Source organism: Cydia amplana, chromosome 1 (assembly GCF_948474715.1).
Source record: "Cydia amplana chromosome 1, ilCydAmpl1.1, whole genome shotgun sequence".
In the NCBI taxonomy this organism is placed as follows: Eukaryota; Metazoa; Arthropoda; class Insecta; order Lepidoptera; family Tortricidae; genus Cydia; species Cydia amplana.
In genome coordinates, this window is record NC_086069.1 from 24321600 (window position 1) to 24342752 (window position 21153).

At 36.3% G+C, this 21153-nt stretch overlaps 1 protein-coding gene across 1 annotated transcript in view; it reads right to left on the minus strand.

Annotated features, from left to right (window-relative positions):
• The window catches only part of LOC134651361 (ATP-binding cassette sub-family G member 4), a 52074-nt gene extending 31048 nt beyond the window's left edge, over positions 1–21026 (minus strand). Inside the window, exons 1-2 of the mRNA XM_063506444.1 lie at positions 20891–21026; positions 2342–2526 (exon numbers count right to left, since the gene is read on the minus strand). Of these exons, the coding sequence (XP_063362514.1) occupies positions 2342–2496 (155 nt within the window). The 5' untranslated portion in view covers positions 2497–2526; positions 20891–21026. The remainder of the gene's footprint in view (positions 1–2341; positions 2527–20890) is intronic.
• Positions 21027–21153: the final 127 nt, after the last annotated feature.

The window sequence follows — 21153 nt, forward strand, 5'->3', positions numbered from 1 at the left end:
GTTTCGGAGAAAGTGGGCGGAGAATGATCATTTTTTGCCTATTTTCATGAATAACTGCTGAACTATTAATCCTAAAATTATAAAAAAAGTTATGTTTGAGATTCTTACAATGAGCTCTTTTATTTGATATGTAACACTATATAGTTTAAAAAACATTTTTTAATTTTTTCATTTACCCCCCCCCCCCCGCCCCCCCAAAAATGGCTACCGTATTTCAAATTCTCTAAAATACATTTTATTTACGTTACACGTCCATCTTTGGGTCACAAATTTACATTTGTGTGCCAAATTTACATATGTGTGCCAAATTTCAACTGAATTGGTCCAGTAGTTTCGGAGAAAATAGACTGTGACAGACGGACGGACAGACAGACAGACGCACGAAGAATTATATGTATATGCACTTATCCCAACGCACCTCTCGTTCTACGCTGCGCGGGGTTCATTGCCGCTCCTACCGCCGTAAGTGTAAGTACAACTACATCATCAAGGCTACGATCGAAGATAATCAGTTCAGCACTGAAATAATAGCGGTGGAATGCCAGTATAATATTTAATTATTTATTTTAATTTTATAAATTTAATAGCAAAATAAATAGCGAATATAGGATACTCGTACAAGTAAATCTGTAAAGATCTTAGGGGTACATCAGCCGACATATATTATTAAATTTTATTTTGTCGGCCTTAATTAAATTTCCACCCTGCCGAAACTTTATTTATTTAAATTTTTAATTGAATTGATTTTTCGCCTTATGAATAACCGTATAGAGTAGTAAATAACATTTTACATCTGACTTAATGACATCTGGGTTTATTCGGTTTAACTTTACAAAACGCGTATCTCGACAAAGCCATAATATGCAGAAAATAGTTAACAATCAAATGAATTAAATTAGAATTTAAATACGTCACGTGTGACATGAACAGACAAGGAGAGCAAGATTTAATGTATTGTTTCTCTTTCTTCTTTCAATGGAACGTTTTTACAGTTTCTGTTCCTCAAAAGAGGTCAGTGGTTAACACTAAACTCAAAACGCAATCTTAAAAAAACTTGACGGGTCAATGACCTGTCCCAGTAAAGTGAGGTAGTGTGCGTGAAGTGCGCTTGTGTGTGAAATGGGGTAAATTGACAGAATCTGAAAATTTACCCACCTCTACCGTCACCTTAAATGAAACGTAATAATATATAGAAAAGAAATAACCTTATTATACGCGAAAACTAGTTTATTTATATTGTTTCGCATTTAATTTCTTCAGCGAAACAAAAGTCATCGCTCTACGTTACGAATGTCAAACCACGAGAGCGGCTCGTGTTGAAATATCAAATTAATTACAATTGGTGCGATGCGGCCATTGGGTGGCAAATAAATACATAGTAAGTATTAGAGAGCGGATTTGAAGTAGCGATCTCAACTCAATATTAATATGGATATGACTGGTATAATTTTTTTTTTCTACACACAAAAATAATGTAACTTATCGGAACAAAAAAGTGAAAACCTTTTTGGAAGCTTTTGTAAATATTGGGAAAAAATTATGATGATAATAAATAAATATATGTGTAGAAAAAATTATAAATTATACCAGTCATATCCATATTAATATTGAGATCGCTACTTCAAATCCGCTCTCTAGTAAGTATAAGTAGTAACGCATCGAGCTCGAACCGAAACGTGTCACGCTCGTCAATCAATATAACTTGTTACCTACTCCTATGGGGTATAAAATAATCTTTATACACTTTCTCGACTTTTCGCATTTTATAAGCATTTTCAGCAGCTTTTAAATGTTGTAATTATTTGTTTTATTTAAAATATAGTTTATGGCACTTCAGAGAAAAATACACTTCATCTGAATAATAACAAGACACCGAAAAAACATTTCAGGCTGACCTTCAGCAGTACGTGCAGTTACGACATTTTAACCATTAAATAATAGTCACATATGTCACACAGTGTTAGGCTTTACAATACGTTATCCATACACTGCCAACTGGAAGAACTTTTTTAAATTCAATTAGCCAACATATCTAGAACATGGCTTAATACATTAATGATTAGTGCGAAATTGATTAAACCTCACAAGAAATATATGCGGTATAATCGGTAAAATTAATGCGACCATTGGGCCATTATTCAATTGCTTGGTAAACCTAGGCTCTTGGCGACCGTATCACTCGCCGATCGGCGGCAGGTAGTCTAGGTAGACCTACCCTTCAACAACACTCCCCCCTCCCCTTCATAATTGAGCTGTTCCGTTGGACTTATGCCTTATCACACTCACGGCTGCTGACACACCGGACCAGCGTCAGGTGGACCTGCTCTTCAACAACACTCACCCCAGCACTTGTCCATTGTTGAGCTGCTCCGCGAACGGCGGGCTCTTGACCTGGCTGAAGGTCACCTTGTCACCCAGCTCGCCGCGGCTGCCGCGCCCGACCAGCGGCAGGTGGATCTGGGTGCCCTTCGACTCCATCGTCAGCTCGGACGTCATCGCAGCATTACCATTGTGAGGTGTTATAGCCTGAAGCAAGAAAAATACGGTTAGTATGGCGGTGATATATGCAAAAAACTGATGCGCTTATAACACACGCAGGCCTATGCTTAACAGTGGGTTACAGGTTAAAACTTATGAAATGGTATTGTATTTCTTTTTTGACATTTTCTGGAAAAATCCCTGAGTATTTGCCAAAAGAACGCTATACTTATAATTCGCAGAAAAGATGACTGTACAAAATTATCCTTATTATGAAAAACTGCACTGGCTACACGCATTGTTTTGGGAAACAAATGCCTTTGCTAACGCCTACACAACATCAAATATTGAATGTAACGAAAACCACAAACAAATCAAGCAGTGAGTGACGTGACGTGGTGTGGTGATTGATATGTTGACAAACTTTTCGGTGAGTAGGTAAAGCAAGCAACTGAGCTTATCTACTTATCCTCCGCGCACTTTGAGAAACAGAATAGAAAATTTTGGCAGAATTTAGAAATCCTTCTATCATTCAAACGTTTTTAGCTATTCGGTACAGATTAATTCTAATAACTCTAAGAATATAATAACTTCCACATAACTTCCACATTCAAAACGTACTTATTTTATTATATATATAATATAAGAGTATAAACGGTGATAATTAAATCCCGTGGGAAATGTGGGCGCTTCGTCACCTGTTTAGAAACTGTTCAATTTATAGGTAGAGCTCTAGTAACAACATTCAGTTGGTGAATACAAAAGTACTTATTAATAAGTCATGCTGCTAATGACGTCAAGAATCCGAAAGCAGGAGACGAATGGAATATTGAAAACGATTGTAACGGTTTTAGATTGATGAGATGAGAATCTGTATTTTTCCTCAGATCTGCTGGCTGCGTTTGTGTACTAAAGGAGAATATTTTATTTAAACTAGTAATAATTCGTTCCTCAAATTAGGACAGGTTAATAAGTGTCCTATGTTATCAAGCGCTAAACTAGCTTTATTAAATTTTCAATTTTTTTTTCCGTAGAATAACTTAGATATTCCAAGTTACGCTGCTTCTGTTGCGGAATGGTTGACCGCCCACGATCGTGGTTGGAATTGTTTATTGAGCGGTGACGTCAATCAAGTTCACATCGCCAATTCACCACGAATGGACAGAAGTCCCTTCGATGTTCTGATTGGATGTGATCTATTTGATTGGGTCTATTGGTAACAACTTATCTGTTGTATGTTGTCTATTAATAATTGTTTATTATTAACTGTCTTGCATGCCTCTCGGGACTGACTTGCGAAATAAATTTGAAAGAACTGAGCAACTGGGAATATTTCGGCCCAGGAGAAAGACTCGCGAACGTCTCTGGGTCACGACACATTGGAGATATTGTTAAGATTATCTTATACCTACCTTCTCTATTAAGTCAAGTTCATAGGTAGTTAGAAGGCTGTCTAATGTACGTCTTAAAAATGAAAACATTTAAAACGAATTATAGCCAGTTTAGTTTGAAACGGTGTTCCCTACGAAACCTTACAAACGACGAAGTCGAACATTATGAGTTTACCTTTAGTTACTTTGACCTAGTCTGGGCTGAATGATGAAGATTAGAAATGTATTAGTATTGCAAGGCTTATTGATTTCCAATGGAAACTAATAATTGTAATGTTAATAAAAGCCCTCTTAATAATTTACGTCGATAAAAGATAACCCTATAACCTTATTAATGTAATATGTAAAGTCATAAATAATATATTTACTCATACATTTGTCAAACAGTTACCTATTTCAGAGAGTAATAAATAACTAGCGTCTGATATTACATAAAATTTATCATAATTAATTACAAGCACTATAGATAACAAACCAATAAGGGATACAAATTGCATTGACATTAACGAATGTTAACGACTGATATGTACTGATAACGAATGAATGGAACAGCTGCCGATTACTACATGTAACTGATAACAGGATTATTGTGCTAGCAACGTATAAGGTAACATTGTTTCTATTTGCAATTGTACTCGTAATCTACGAGTAACAAGTAACCGCCAAAAACTATATTTTTCTACTCGTCGACTTTAATGTTTGAATTGAGACTGTATACCAAAATATAATCGCATACTTTTTACTGTTTTTACTATGGGCTCACGATTCAACTATAAAGGCTTTATTACGAAACGCTATAAACTATAAATAAATAATATAATGTCTCGCCGAGGTCAAGAGGACAAAACCAAAGAATATAACAAAAGACATCAACTAGCTTCTTTTTCATGTATTTTGTTCTATCCTTTTATCTACTGAGAACTGTTAAGGTAAACGTACTAGTGCTCGACATGCTAATGCCCAATAGATGACACCCTGCTGTCACCTCTATTGACAATGACTTAAGTTTCAAGATGGCATGTACTGGGACCGCGTCGAGCACCAGTACGTTTACCTTAAGTACATATCTAATTTTGTCTAATTATATTTCAATCTCAACCTGAAAAACTTTTTTTAAATCGTTGACGGATAGTGGACGTTTTAGTGGAATGTTTCGTATTTAATTAAGATCGAACATTTCTACAAATTAATTAAGTTATTTATAATTATCTCCCAATGTAAAGAAAAAGATAGTTTTTAAACTTTTTTAAGCTACTGGACCGGAGAATCCATTAAGCTGTACAAAATTATCTTCGCTCTTCTTTTTCCAGCGTGATATATTTTTTTTACCATGATTAATAACAAACACGTATTTATTTACACGCATAGAATCAAACATTTAAACAAAACACGCCTAGTAAATACCTAAAGAAAAAAAAGTAACCTTGTTTTTTGACCCGCAATAACGTCAACACGTCCAATATATCAAAGTGGAATCCGCCATGTTGACTGACAGACAAATTCATTTTGTGACGAGCACGCTATAGCGAGCACAATTTTAATTTCAAATCTATAATTATACCCGTCGAGGTTCTCAATTCGTTATGATATTTTTTATTTGTTTTGATTTGTTTCTCCGATTTTGGAAATACTTGGGATATTTTTTTTCATTTCAATGATCTGCTGACGGGATACTGGATACGGGATACTAGATGGAACTTTTGAAATATTATAGGCACACCTACAACATTACTTAGTACATACCAACGGGAAAGGAACGGCTCGCAAAAACGTAAGTCCAGTCAAAGTGGAATCCGCTACATTGCCTGACAGACAGTTTAATATTGTGACGAACACGCTGTAGCGACAAGAAGCTTTTTCATTATCGAGGCTTGTACCAGAAGGGATTGTTTTATAAATGTGAATTGTCTACACATTCCATAAGACACTTTCCATTTGTTTATTACCTACTATTGGAAAGCGTGAGCACTATAGAAGCTTGATCGTACTAGACTTACCTACTGATTAAAGTTAACTTTCCGGAGCTGTGTTTAATTTAGCTTTATTTCGGACTGACACCGCAACCGCAATATTTTTTTAATAAGTAGTGTTTTTTGCCTTAACATAAGCAATAGAAAATAATTGCAGTCCACCCGTGATAATGTCAGTAACTAGTGATCAGTATGTACCTTCGGACCTTCACTAGATGGATTGACGACCTTCAGACTGGTCACTTTTGGATAAGATTCGCTCAGTACTGGGAAAAGTGCTTAGCAGTGGTCGATAACAGGTGAAGAGAATGCTGACGTCACACAAATTATGGAGCCCTATTTATGCGAGTCCAACTCACTGATCGAGCACAGTACCTGCCCCCGGCTTGCAGCGGCACTAGCTAGCAGCACCATCACTCAACACTTGAACAGGCACTAGACACGAGCGTATCCGCTCACCGCACTTACTGGCTCAAATCACATGCCATTATTTAATCAAAATAAATCGCCATTATCGCACTAAATTACCTACTTGGTTACAATGTACATATAAATTGACATCAGACTCAAAGCATGACAATTAATTTGGCTTATCTTCAAATTAGGTAGGTACACAAAATATGTAGTAATTATTTCACAATCATATTTTTTCTCTTGGCTTTTTTTTATTTTAGGGTTCTTTAGCAATAATAACTTAAAGCTTGAATGTGACTTGAGCTTAAAGATTTGAGCCATCGATTCGAGTAAGTATATATAAGTTTCACGTTATTGCAAATCTCAATTGATCAGCTTGTTTGGTACGACTATATCGTTGGACAATAGAGAAATATAAGTAAAGAAAGAGTGGTAACTCCATACATAAGTTTTATTACAACTAATAATGTAAGCAGGAGTTGAAATTAGAGTTCCGGTTCCGGCATCCGGTTATAATATTAGCTGAAAAATGTTGAACATTAGAGTTTTTGCTTGCCGCGATATCTATTGTCAACAAGCAGAACCGGTAATGTCCGCTACTTGACGCTAGATGTCGACTACGAAATAACTCTCGTTTTGGTAAGAAAACTGATGTATGGAGTTACCGATCTTTCTTTACTTATATTTCTCTATGGTTGGACAAAATTAATAAGTGATAAGTTAACTTTGTCCAACATCATAGTCAAAAAAAATATTCAAATCGAGAATCTAAAGCTCACGACTTGCATGCAATCCATTCGAACTTGAGTTCAAGTTTAAGGTCACCCATCTAAAGTGATCGATGTTTTTTGCGACTGGCAAAGCACGTTTGGTGAGGGCCATAGATTTACGTATTACATTACGTCTTTATGCTTTCATGGTTTCGTTCTAATCTAGATGTCGATTAGTTCGTATTAGACGGTGTCTGGGTGTTTTTTGCCCTCTCACTACCAACTAAACCACCAACCAAGAACCAGAAGTGAGGCAATAAGAAAACTTCGTAATCTTCTTCTGTAATTTTATAGCGGCGGCGTAGTAAATAAGTAAATATTATAGGACAATTTTCGAGATATTTTCAGCTAGTATTGTCTAAATTACGGTGACTGGCAATAAGAAGCCACTCATCTCCTTTTCAGTGACGTTCTGATTGGTTCTTACCTATCTACTTGCTCTTGAAGTTACTTAAATAGATAGAATTAGAGCTCAAAACGGCACAAAGTGTCGAATTTGATGTGATAACTAAAAGTAGAATTTACTAAATAAATTGTCTAATCCAAAACTAACCCATAGCCTACATAAATAATAAATCCTTTAATCCATTCGAATTCCACCATTATCGTAATCGCTTTTTAGTTAGCCATTGTGTTTGGTCCATTTAAATAATATGCACACAGCACACACACAGAGGTTCGCGTTCGAACGGCAGTTTGTGTAGGGTGTAGGCTGCACCACGCTTGTACGCCCGTTGGGCTTCCAGCCAACCTGAAGTACATAATAACAAGTAAAGCTACGTACACACCGCAACCGACTTCCTAATCGATATTCTAGCATTCATAGCCCATATCATATATGTCGATCTTTGCGAAGAATCTGTGTGTTTAGGAATATGATTAATGATTAAAAAAAAGTTAGATGTCTTTAGAGATTAAAGTTAGTGCAAAAGGGCTACCACAAATAGCCTCGTGATCGCATCCATCTCTACCTTACCTCTCAGGTATTTTGGAGGGTCAGAGCTACTTATTATGAAAAATCTAAATTCAAATATAGAAGTCTTGTCCAGATCATGATTTTCACATAACACTTCTTAAATTCTTGAGCTAATAATTTTTAGTTCTGAATACTTCTGAAACAGTATACCTGATTTGAATCAAATAGGAATAATTAGTCATTATTTCATTAATTTTTTTCACATTTTTAGGCGTTATAATATTATGTTAATACACGAGTACAGTCGCCATCAGATATATCGGAGCGGCTAAGGCGCTCACAAATATCTGAACACGCCTCTGTTGTCAGGGCGTTAGAGTGCGTGTTCAGATATTGTGAACACCTTGGCCGCTCCGATATATCTGATGGCGACTGTACCTATACTGCATCTGCAGTTAATAATAATATGTCGTTGGAGGCCTCCTTGGCTACATCTGCCAGTAACTTGTACATAACCCTCATATTCTGAGCGTTTGGATGAGTTCCAAATGTAGGCAGTTAAGTCTATTTTACAGGCACAACTTAAACCTTCCTCATTATGCTTGTGACAAACTATAGTTCCGTTAAGGCTAAAACTGTTTCTGGCCAGTCCGTTTGCGCGTTTGTGGTATTATACCGCGATGAGAATGGGATTCCATGTTTTAATTCAAAAACGACATAATATGCAGGTATTGCAGGTTATGTCGTTTTTGAATTAAAACATGGAATGAAATTGACAATATTTGGTAGACTATTCAGACACATTTAATAACGTAAAATACGTATTTCGGTACAATGACGTTCTAAAACGACAAAAAAACATCGAATTACATTTAATTAAGTAATCAATTATACTCATAAAACCATCGCATCCTCACCCAAAAAGTAGTATTCTGTGTGTAGGTGAACACACTAATTGCCATGATATCATAAATGGACTAATTAACGATAACGTCATACAGATAATTATAATTACTTTTATGCTAACGGTACTTTCGAATTTCGTTTTCATTGCGGTCTAATACAATTACATTATCGATTTGTTTTAATCAAACAAACTTTATGCATTCTCTAGTTCGAATCTTCGACTAGCGACGTCACAAAGTAATCACCTAAGTAATTTTTTGACATGTTCTAACTAATAAATTAAACTAAAGCCTGACAGACAGTGCTGTAGGTTGTAGTAGTATCGTAAAACCACCCAACTATTTATATGTAGTAGGTACTAAATCTCCCAACTAACTCGAATACCTGAACTTATTCGTGGTTATTACTAGAATGACGCAGGCTGTTCTGAGGCAAAATATTTTCTGTGGACTATAGTTGCAGTATATTGCACTACCTATAGTAGGGTGGTTTTACAGATCTGATGTATTGTTAGGAAAATCCACCTAAATCCAGACACAAAACTGTCGAATCGGGTTAACTCTACCAGACAACCCGTGTAACCGAAATACTTGCGATAACACGGTGAAATGTACCTTATAACACGGTGCATTAAGATCACTTTTCACAACTGATTGCACATCACTAAGGTCCTTTTTGCTTGAAATTTATACAAATAGTGCAACGCTAAATCTGGTTAAGCTAAAAGTAGGGTTTAGTGATTTTATTTATTCTAGTACCTAGTAGTATTTTATTTATTGTGTACCTGGGCACAAATAGAAACAATTGACTGCTTTGCCAAATACATATTTGTTAATACGATGATTGATATCTTTATCGTCGATAAATACACAATTTGAATAAGATTAACCCACGATTTTTTAAATTAGGTTTTTCGCATAAATGCCCTTATCACTAGTAAGGTAAACGTTACTAGTGCTCGACATGCTAATGCCCAGTAGATGGCACCCTGCTGTCACCTCTATTGACAATGACTTAAGTTTCAAGTGACATGTACTGGGACCACGTCGAGCACCAGTACGTTTACCTTATCACTACCATATTTACGTCAGTCAGTGGTGATTTTATGTTGATTATTATGTGTTAATCTCCACTTGATTCAACGATAAGGCGAAACCACAAATATATTTATAAATAGAAGTCGCACGTGCCGCGATTTGCAAGAATATAAATCAAACTTATATCTCGACTAGCAAATATATGCTTTAATCAAGGGGTGTTCCCGGATATCCTGAAAAAAGCCGTAGTCACTCCTGTGTATAAGGGTGGGAGCAGAGACGACGTGTCAAATTATAGACCTATATCAGTACTATCGTGTATATCTAAAATTTTAGAAAAGCTCATAAACATTAGGCTCATAAATTTCTTTAATAAATTCAGTATTTTATCAAAATCTCAATTTGGATTTAGGCAAAACCTTTCTACAGAAGACGCCGTCACGGCGCTTTCAGCACTAATTGTTGAGAAAATAGATAAAAACAAAAAATGTATTTCAGTATTTCTAGACCTTAAAAAAGCATTTGACACTGTCTCGGTTCCCATCCTTATTAACATGCTAGAGAAGGTAGGTATAAGAGGTGCCTCATTGTCTCTGCTTGGCAGCTATCTTACAAACCGTAGGCAAGCCGTCAAGCTGGGGAACCACGTCAGTAGTGAACGCTTAGTTACATACGGGGTACCACAGGGTAGTGTCTTGGGGCCGACCCTATTCTTAGTGTATATAAATCAGCTATGTGATATGCAGGTTGAGGCAGGCAATATATTTACTTATGCCGATGACACTGCCATTGTATTCTCGGGAAACACATGGGAAGAGGTACGACAACACGCAGAACGGGGACTAGCTAAAATCGCAAGATGGCTACATAACAACCTACTCACCTTAAACACATCTAAGACTAACTATATCGCCTTCTCAAATTATACACGTACACAGCCGGACTCTCAATTCTCGATAAGGATCCACACTTGCGAAAATCCTACACAAACTAAATGTTCCTGTCCAATTATAACAAAAGTAGAAAGTACAAAATATCTGGGTGTTATGGTTGATCAGCGTTTGACTTGGCATGCACACACTGAAAGCATTATGGCAAGAACCCGTAAACTTATCTGGACCTTTAAAAACCTTAGACATGTAGCCACTAAAACACTCCTAAATCAAATCTATGTATCACTAGCGCAATCAGTACTCGCTTACTGCATTACCGTTTGGGGCGGTGCTACCAAAACTAAGTTCCTAGAGCTGGAAAGGGCTCAAAGAGCACTCCTAAAAGTTATGTTGTTCAAACCCTACACATTCCCTACTAGCGACCTATATATTATCTGTGACCAATTGTCTGTACGAAAACTCTACATACTTCAGCTCACACTAAAAACTCATAAAAATACCAATTATAAGCCAGACACAAAAATCTCACGCAGAAAAAATAGCAATGTTTTGATCATTCCGACAGTAAAAACTGCATTTGCTAGGAGGCAACAAACTACACAATCTGCCTACCTATATAACTTCTTAAATAAACATATAGATATTTATTCCTCTTCCAATTTCGAGTGTAAAAATAAAATAATAAAATGGCTAAAATATAAAACTTATAATGACATAGAGAAAATAATATCTAGAAACTAATGTAATCGTATTTAATTCATTCACTCACACATACACAATCAAACACACACACACACACACACACACACACACACATACACATACGCCCGCGCCCGCGCGCACATATTTATTATATAAAATATTCTTACCATTATTATTAAGTACTTACCTATTTCGTACACTAGTCGCTGGACTACTGAGGGCCTACCGCGAACCACGTTCGACGTGTTACCTCCCTGTCACTCTTACGTACGAATTTACAAGTGCGACAGAGAGGCAACACGTTGAACGTGGTTCGCGGTAGGCGCTCTGTTCAGAAAATAACTGGAATTGTACCTATTGTTGCATATACAGTTTTTAGTTTTTAGTTTAATATCAATATTTGGCATGACACCTACTGTTTTTGTAATTCTAATTCTAATGTTTAATTGTAATTGCTTGTTATCTAATGTTAATAGCATAATAAAATAAAATAAAAAACTAACTGTAAGTTACCAACAGTGGAAGAGCGGTATTCTCTTAATACAAGTATTTACAATACTTAAAAAGAGGTACCAGCCCAATTATGAAAAATTGTATGCTACCAAATAAATAATTTTAATTTTAATTTTAAAAAATTTTTTAAAAACTTAGACTTAGGTAATCTACCTAATATAATATTTGGGATATTTTAACGATTTTATTTGGAAAAATATCTGAATTGTAACATTTTAAAAATTAGATTTGATTAAAAAAACTCATAGAAAGTAAATTACTTAAGCTCAAAGACTTCGTGGATCATTGCTAGCTAGAAATATATTTTTTATTTAGACCACCAATATATAGGGCATTGCTGACCACACTATGTCTACGGTGTTACCCATATGTGCTGCGGCATAAGCAAAAAGCATAATAAATACTTGACAGCAGCGGCAGGAGAAATATGTTCTTTCGCGTGTACTAGGTACTTATATATCTGTAATAATGATAAGGCTAATATTTAACAATAAGTAAGAGGGAGTAAGATACGTTGACTGATTAATAGCCACCAGACACCCGAATATCAAGTGTGGCACTCGTCTTATCAGTGATTAGGTTAGGTACCGTATTATACGTTTTTGGTGTTTGAACGCCAGGTGTTAATATTATGAATCTGAAGTGGCTAAATTCAACTATAATCATATCTCAAGAGTAGAAATAATATTTTGATAATGATAAGTGTCGCGAGAGATACGAGATACATATCCTTTGACTGCGAGATTACTTTCTTGTTTCTAAATGTTTTTCTTGAGCATGACATGTGTCGAGTTTGTCACTTGTGTTGTGCTTTACTTCTCTTATCTATAAGTATATAAAATAATGTAAACAAAAAATAGTTAGTTACAATCACTTTGACATTTATGTTAATTAGAAAGAAACATACCTATTACTTTCACTATCATGATCATTTTAAGCTTTTGGCATGTGTGATTCACACATATTAAATACATATTATTTATTTTACAAAATCTAATAGCTCAATTCGATAGCTATGTAGTTAGAAATGTAATACTAAACTACAAATGTATAACTCGATCTGCATAAGATAAAATACACACACAGATCATTGTAAAAGAGAACGAATCCACAGACTATAAAGTACAGAAGAATCATGCACTGTCTATCATCAGCCTAAAGCAGCCAAAACTATATGACCAATTTCTGTTCGCAAAGCTCTAGACTAGGGCATGTCACTTATTATTAAAACGTTCTGTCGGTGACTGTGCAAGAACAGTTCACGTAAATGTTTTCATCGTAGCAACCTGTTATACCTAATCTTTAAAACATCTATTGAACGTTACACGCGACGTTTTACTTCAAACAGGTACTCAACAAGAAGGTTTTATAAGTTCCTCCAGTATAAATTATCGACTTCTCAATTCTCATAGTTCTCATTATTTGTATGTATCCTATCAGACATAATGTCTACTGGCAATTAATTTTGGTCTTGCACTTTTTCAACTTTAGCCAGTCTTTCAGATAAGTAAACAATAAAGACTGTTTATTTAATTAAAAGACTCATTCCTTATCATTATTCAGTTCCATAACATTTACTTATTACTTAAGGCATTTTGGATGCAACCGTACATTTTGTCATAAAATTGTTAAAATAAATAGGTCTTGAAATATTGCGCCATCTTTACTGTTAATACATGTATTTATTTCTCTTCCGCCTACTTTTTTCAGCAATCTAGACGTGACACGATTAAAGACGTGGCCGAAATAGCACTAAAGTGAATGGACGCGCTTTTCAATGGACAATAACTTCGCTTCCGTGGCTATTTGCGTAACAATTACACTACCTACCAATACACTAGAGCTCGCAAGCCGCATGCGGCTCTTTAGGTCCAATTGAATATTCTCAGACCACTGAAAACAACACTTGTGGCTCTTTGAACTACATATTATTGCTGAGTTTTGCTGCATTTGGCTCTTTCTTTTTAAAGTTTGCCGACCCCTGCACTAGAGCAATGAAAACGGATCATGTATGGATGTTTCCATACAAAGTAACTTTTTCAGCAATCGAACTTTAAAATATCTTTCCTATCTTAATTTGATACTGATTGCGTACGTAAGAACGGCCAGATAGACTGTATGTAATATCAGATCAATATGTAGGAAGCACTTTGGGCCCTTTATAGATAATTGAATAAAAAAGTATAGTTTTGATTTCCGTCGAAAGTCAAAATACTCGTATGTAAACGATTCTACTCGATCTTAATCGATCAAGCTTAACCTCAGCCGTAACCTTTGCCGTGACGTTCCGGATTGGGACCTTACGTAAGCCAGCGGGGCTAAATTATTCCACGGTAGGTAGGTATAACTAGTTCCGTTTGGAAACTAGAATAACTTTAAAAGTTTGACCCCACGTGTACGTTTATTGTGCCGCAGCCCGCAAGCGACTACGCGCAGCTTGACAAGATCCTGCGCAAGATGTTTGACAATATATTCTAAGCCCTAACCTTTGCTGTGACGTTCCGGATTGGGACCTTACGTAGGTAAGCCAGCGGGGCTAAATTAGACCGGTGGTATCGTATTGCATATTATATTCATGTTATCCCGGGCTACGTTGAACTAGGTCTCTCGAAGAACTTTATCAGTTCTAAGAAAAATTTCGCATCTCGAAGGATCTTATGCAACGTAAGGTTTTGAATTTTGGAATTTATCTAAATCGATGAAATTGAACGCTTCTCAAATACCCGCAGATGAAACAATGACTCACTACCGAGTGATGACAATGGTGATTCAGAAAGGGTTAACGTGTCTTTGTCTCAGTAATCTAAACATCATTTTACAATAGTAATTCGTTACACGTTCTCCTTGGTCGTACAAACGTAACAAATTGTATTTATCCAAACCAAACGACCCAAACGTTCGCTTGTTACTGGTAAAATAATCGCTCCTCTGTTATTATTATTTATTTGATTGTCCTTGCCATATCTCGGGACCATAGGATCCCGGACCTTTGGGACACCTTCAGGCCGTCTGGGACCCTTGCCACGCTGTTAACAAAAACAAATGGGAATCTGAACATTAGTAAGTTTTAAATGAAATGGAGGCATGGAAGTCCTCGAAAATAGGGGCGAAATCCCTATTTTCGAGGACTTCCGTGCCATAGTCACAGTAGAATAAAGAGTACTTGCTATAGTAGTCAAAATAAAGTTGTTTTCGTTCGATAAAACAATAAATTATGACCAACGAGACTGTTTTCGTCGGCGGAAATCTCAAGTGGGTAAGCAAGCTTGCCGTTTGTCAAGTTTTGGCCCTTTTTGGGTTAAGGTCGAATTAATTTTCATTAGACTGAGAACCGACAAAGCTTCAAATCACACGTCTTAACGACAGCCTTTATTTGCGGTGTCCAATTTTACATTTGAATGAAATACCGCCGAGGAACCTTATTTTATGAATCTATTCGATGCAGTTACTATACTATACCATAAATCCTATCCTACTTGTGCCTTCCATGAACCTTTTCCTCGCGCTCCGCGTGAAAACTATTTCTTTTATCAGAGAGATTTGTCGTCAGAGAAAACCTACGCCGTCATTAATTCTGTACATATAAGTAGGTAGCGCAAATACGAGGCAGATTTCCTTTCAGAAAGACTTGAAATAGATTAGTTGTTTTTTATCGTATTGGGTCGTTGAACTTCTAACACTTGCAAAAATAATTGCTTAAAGAGTCATGCACGGGAGGGATACATTAATAAATACTTCTGGACATGCAGGCGTTAAAATAACCACTTCAGTACAACGAGACTGGACTGAACATAGTCATATTAAGGATCGCGTCATTAAGGACATAAACAAGAGCGACCATATTATTTTTCAGACCATGATGAGTGCTGAGCTGACCTATTATAAGAAATATCATTTACAGTACATATGGTGTTACTTTCCCGAACTAGTGCGGGAAATAGCACTTTCCGTGCGTATGTCGAAAGTTTAAAGTGCCATATGTACCTACTGTAAAACGTTGTACGATACACGTGCGAATAGGTAATTCGCAACTCGTGTCGATTTAAAACAGTCCCTTCGGTCGTGTTTTAATTTATCGCCACTCGTTTCTAATCTGGGGGCACGGCAGTGCCCCCGCCAAGTCGAGCGCGAAGCAAACACTGCCGTACCATCCTTTACTGGAACCATTTCGCCGCATTTTCAGGTCCCTATTTGAGAACCTCTGGATAAGACCAGAACGCAGAAATTTTCGTCATCCAGTAAACTATAATCACTTACTTAAAATCCAAAATTTCAAGTCTGTAGGTCATTTAGTTCCGAAGTTAAGCGAAAGCAAAGTTTGGCATTTATGACACTCATTCATTCACTCATGATCATCAGAATAGAATTAGTACTTCCCATAAACTCAGAGAGCTGAAATTTGGTACAGAGTTAGGGTTTAATGGCCACATAAAGGGTAAACCTAAAAATATTGCAATATCAGTCACGTTTTAAAGATCTAAGAACTGCATAAGTAAGTTTGTAATCCCATAAAAATATATGATATTACAATGTTACTGTTGCAGTTCCTACAAATAGTAGGTAAAGTAAAGGTACACTACGATGTACGATGTGAGTATGAATGAAGATATGTTTAGTTATGATATGTGTATACAGAGTATGGGTATGAGTACCCGAAAAAAAGGACTGCCTACAAAAAGAGATGAGATCCCATCAAAAACATTACATGTAAAAAGGTGCAAGTCTCGCAACGCTTTTACTACAAAAAAGTTTTGAGATGTAATGTGAAACCAAGTCGGTTATTTTAATCAGTGCCAGGGGGTGTTAAAACCGTATCAATAAGATATCTTTAATTTGTAATACATATAATGACTTGGCAATCGCACATAATGCTTTACTCGTACCGTACTCGTAAATATGTGTAGGTAATGCTCAAACTGCAATTAGCGCTAGCGTTATGTTCAATTAGAATTATTTTTAATAGGTGACGATGATCCTTTTGTCATTATGCAGCCGTGCGATGGCCAAGTCATTATACGTATTACAAATTAAAGATATCTTATTGATACGGTTTTAACACCCCCTGGCACTGATTAAAATAACCGACTTGGTTTCACATTACATCTCAAAACTTTTTTGTAGTAAAACCGTTGCGAGACTTGCACTTTTTTACATGTAATGTTTTTGATGGGATTTCCTCTTTTCCGAACTTGTATCGTATCGTAAATAACTACCTATATATTGTATTTTAGCACATGCATTATCACATAGATCATATAGGACATAGATCACTGAGAGTTTTAAAACGGCAAAGGCATGTTTTCTGAAAGCTAAGACCGATATACAATTGGGTGATTTCGAATATTGTGGTGATCTTATTTTTCTCTTTGATGTGGTTAAATGCCGGCTGGCAGTTTTTGGATGCAATCCATAGTTGTTGCGGAGTTCGTATCGGTATCTGTTCTGGATAATCGTTTGATATAGGGAACGGAAGTGTTCGAAATAAGGTGTTTTGTGTCTGATTCTTGTTTCTTTATTGATCCTCGTTTCCCAGCATTCCCGCATGTGGTTTGATTCAGCGAAACCTTATTGAGCCTAATTGATGGATTCGTTGGATTTTTCCATGAACACTGACAATGGTGTGATTGGTTCTGCTTCTGGCGATTATTTCCGATAGTGATATCCCTCACTGTATGCATGATTCAAAATTACTCCTATAGCATCTTACGCTTATGCCAGCTTTACTTATTTTGGTATAAACATAAAGTTACGTCCTCGTGTCTATTTATTGTATAGTGCGGTTCAAAATCGGCGACGCGATATTCTTGGCTTTCAATATTTAGGCACTACTTAGGTACTTTCCAAACTATCCTTTTCTGCTAATGGTAATCTTAATGGAATCCTTTTGCAAAATAATGGCATTACTGGTACACACTTTGAAACATTTGTTAAATACGCTACGGTCCCAAAAATAATGTTCCACGCAGTGTTTCCGCTGCAGCTTCGTACCTATAAAGTTGCATTGCCCCAATTTGAAGCCGAATATAGCTACTGACCCCTATTAATGGTAGCAATAGGTTTAACGATAATGGAAGTAGAGTGGTTTGAGCCATGCTAGCGTGTGGAACTTTGTAAGGTACTCAACTACTCATACCAGTGGTACCATTATGTCATGACGCCTATATGGCGTGATTATTTCTGTGTGGAGGGAGCTCGGAACCCCTGATTGCTTACAAGCATGGCTCAGTAAGCCATTAAAGCCTTATGTAGGTATGAGCTAATATTCTCTCAATCGTATGATTCTGTACGAGTATTCTTGTAGTCCGGGTCATTTTAGATCCTGTCGCCATTTTCAATAATGTGAGAAAAGGGTCAATCGCTAGTCAAATGGATATTTATGTGCCTTTCCAGAGAAGGGTCCTTAAGGTTTATTCGGGTAATTTCGGAAATCGGGTAATCCCGAAAATCATTGTAAAGTCATTCATATTTCGTTGTAGTAAAAGGGTCAGCTTTTGGAATTATCCGCCACTATTCGTTATTCGGAAATACCCGAATACACCTTATGCCTTCATCTGTAAAAATATTAGAATTTCTATTGACATTCCAGATGGAAACGTCCTTATTGCAAATGAAGCATAACGACTAAAAGTTCCTACTGACAGAGTACTGACCTAACCTTACCGTTTTATTATACTTTCCATTTGCGAAATCTTATCAACCGTTCAACTTTCTGCATAGTATTGTGGAAAAATGCTAGACTAGAGTATTATCGGGCGTAGATGTTGTTGCTCGTAGTAAGTAAATTTCGTCATTTGACTCATTTGTCACGATTGATGCACTTACGCATTGTTCGGCTTGCGGTTGTAATTTTATTTTGGACGATCCATCTCATCGGTAACTTGACCTAGTTAGTGTACCTTTTCTGTATTCTGTTTTTTTTTCTAAAGCTTCCCACCCTTCCCTAATTGCTTCGTCTGAAAAGGCGGTTGACGATTTTGCGAAGACTTGTGTATTTAAAAAGGTGTCATACAAGTTCTCTGAGGATAGACGGACAAATACATCTTGCCTTGAAATAGTTGAAATTATCATGTCTGGGTCACCAATTTAAAGAACTTTAGTCAATGATGTATAACTAATCATTAATTATTATCTAATACGAGTAGGTATAGTAGTTAGTGTGCGGAGTGTGCCGTCACTTTGTTTCATTCTAGTTCGTGAGTTGAAAATATTTACATTATAAATATTTTAGCAGCTCCATCTAGATTTTTTTTTGTAAACTTCTTTCGACATTTGTGTTTATGGCTTCCACGCTGCGGTTGAAATGTTTTGTTATAAATACTTCGTTACTTATCTAAAATTTCATGAGAATTAGACAAGTAACCTATAATAAATGTCGTAATTTTATTAGTTTTTGTAAAATAATCTTTAATAGAAAAAAACCGACTTCTCTAACTACTACTAACCGCCCGCAACATAAATGTCAAATAACATTGAGTTTTTCTTTATTGATTTAAATGCCATTTTAAATCAATAAAGAAAAAAACCTTACGGGGCTTACGGTCACGTGATCGCCTTATGCTGTCTCGAGTTTATCATTTTTTCCCCACCTCAAAAAGCCGCTAAAGAAGTTTTCACTTCAAAAAATTTTCAAAATCGGTCCAGTAATGACGGAGGAGATATGGAGTAACAAACAAAAAAAACATACAACCGAATAGATAACCTCCTCCTTTTAGATTTGGAAGTCGGTTAAAAAACACATCTCTCTTGGTAGAGGGGAGCAAATGTCTTCTATAAGGCGAGGCGTAATGAGTCTCAGTCTCAGTACTCTCAGTTGAATTAAGGTTTTTGCGCCAACAGGCAATTTAGAGCGTGATTATTACGGATGCTCAGCCTTCGTCATTACTGGGTGACAAGCCAAGATGACAATCGTAAGTACGTAGACAAACGGCAAACGAAAAGCAAATCGGGATGACAGATGACACGAATAGTCACGTAACTATTTCCATACATAATTCAAGTTTCAATTAACGTTTTCTATCAATGATTGTCATCTTTATTAAGCCCCCTGTACAGAAAACAGACTCTATGAAACGAAGTATCAAAACAAAACGATATATGTACACAACTCTACTGCCAAAAGAAAAGGTCATCATTTTGAGTGGGTATAATATACTTAGGTAGTGACGACCAAAGTGCCCAAATATATCGGAACACATCCTTACAAATATGTTATACAGTCACCTGCAATAATATGTTACACAACAAAGGCAAAAATATGACACGATCTAATTTGTAGAGCCTTAAGAGCGTGTCACATATTTTTGCGGCCTTCGAAAAGGAACATAGGACATATTATTATTATTATGTAACATATTTGGCTACTTCGTCTATTTGATGCTGACTGTGCAAACTGGTTGGAGTAAATCATCGACAAAATCTAAATGTAAGTATCTAATAACAGGCATTCAAATGACTATAATGTGCTGTTGCACTCTCAGATAAATTAGAAATCACTGAATTAGAAACCAAGTTTAGAACGAGTTGTTTTAATATTCTGACACATTGTCTAAAAAAACATTGCGATTCTTTGCCAAATAAAAACGTGTCAATATTTAATTTGATATGAAAACATTGCCATTGTCACATCAGACATCAGTTATAAAATCTTCTAAACATTAGTCACGCAAGCTTCATTTATCGTCTCATTTATTTTGGTTAAATAGATTTTCTCTTGCAGGTAATTAAGTACCACAATATTTTAGGTAATTTAGTGGTAGTGTCAGTATAGATGAAATGCAAAAAAGAAAGCAGCTGAAAGTGTTTGGGGACGTTGTTATTTTTGACACCGAAACACAAAACAAATTCGTCCTTGTTTTCTATTTTCATTCAAATCCCAACAGATGAAAATTACATCAAATTACCTGAAAGTTACACGATGCACAAATAAAAACTCACAAGCACTGCACATACAATAATTATCCTAATTCGATAAGATCAGTAGGTTACTGTCGCGGAAACGTTGAACGTGGAACCGATCCGGAGGCTGGTGTGCTACTGACTGGTGGTGTTGCCCGCTGCCGCTCTCTTGGCCGCCAGTCGCTGGCGAGCCACGAACAAAGACCACAGCTGTTCAATGTTTGTGAACCCTAGACGCTGTCATCGATTGACTAATACATTGCCAGTG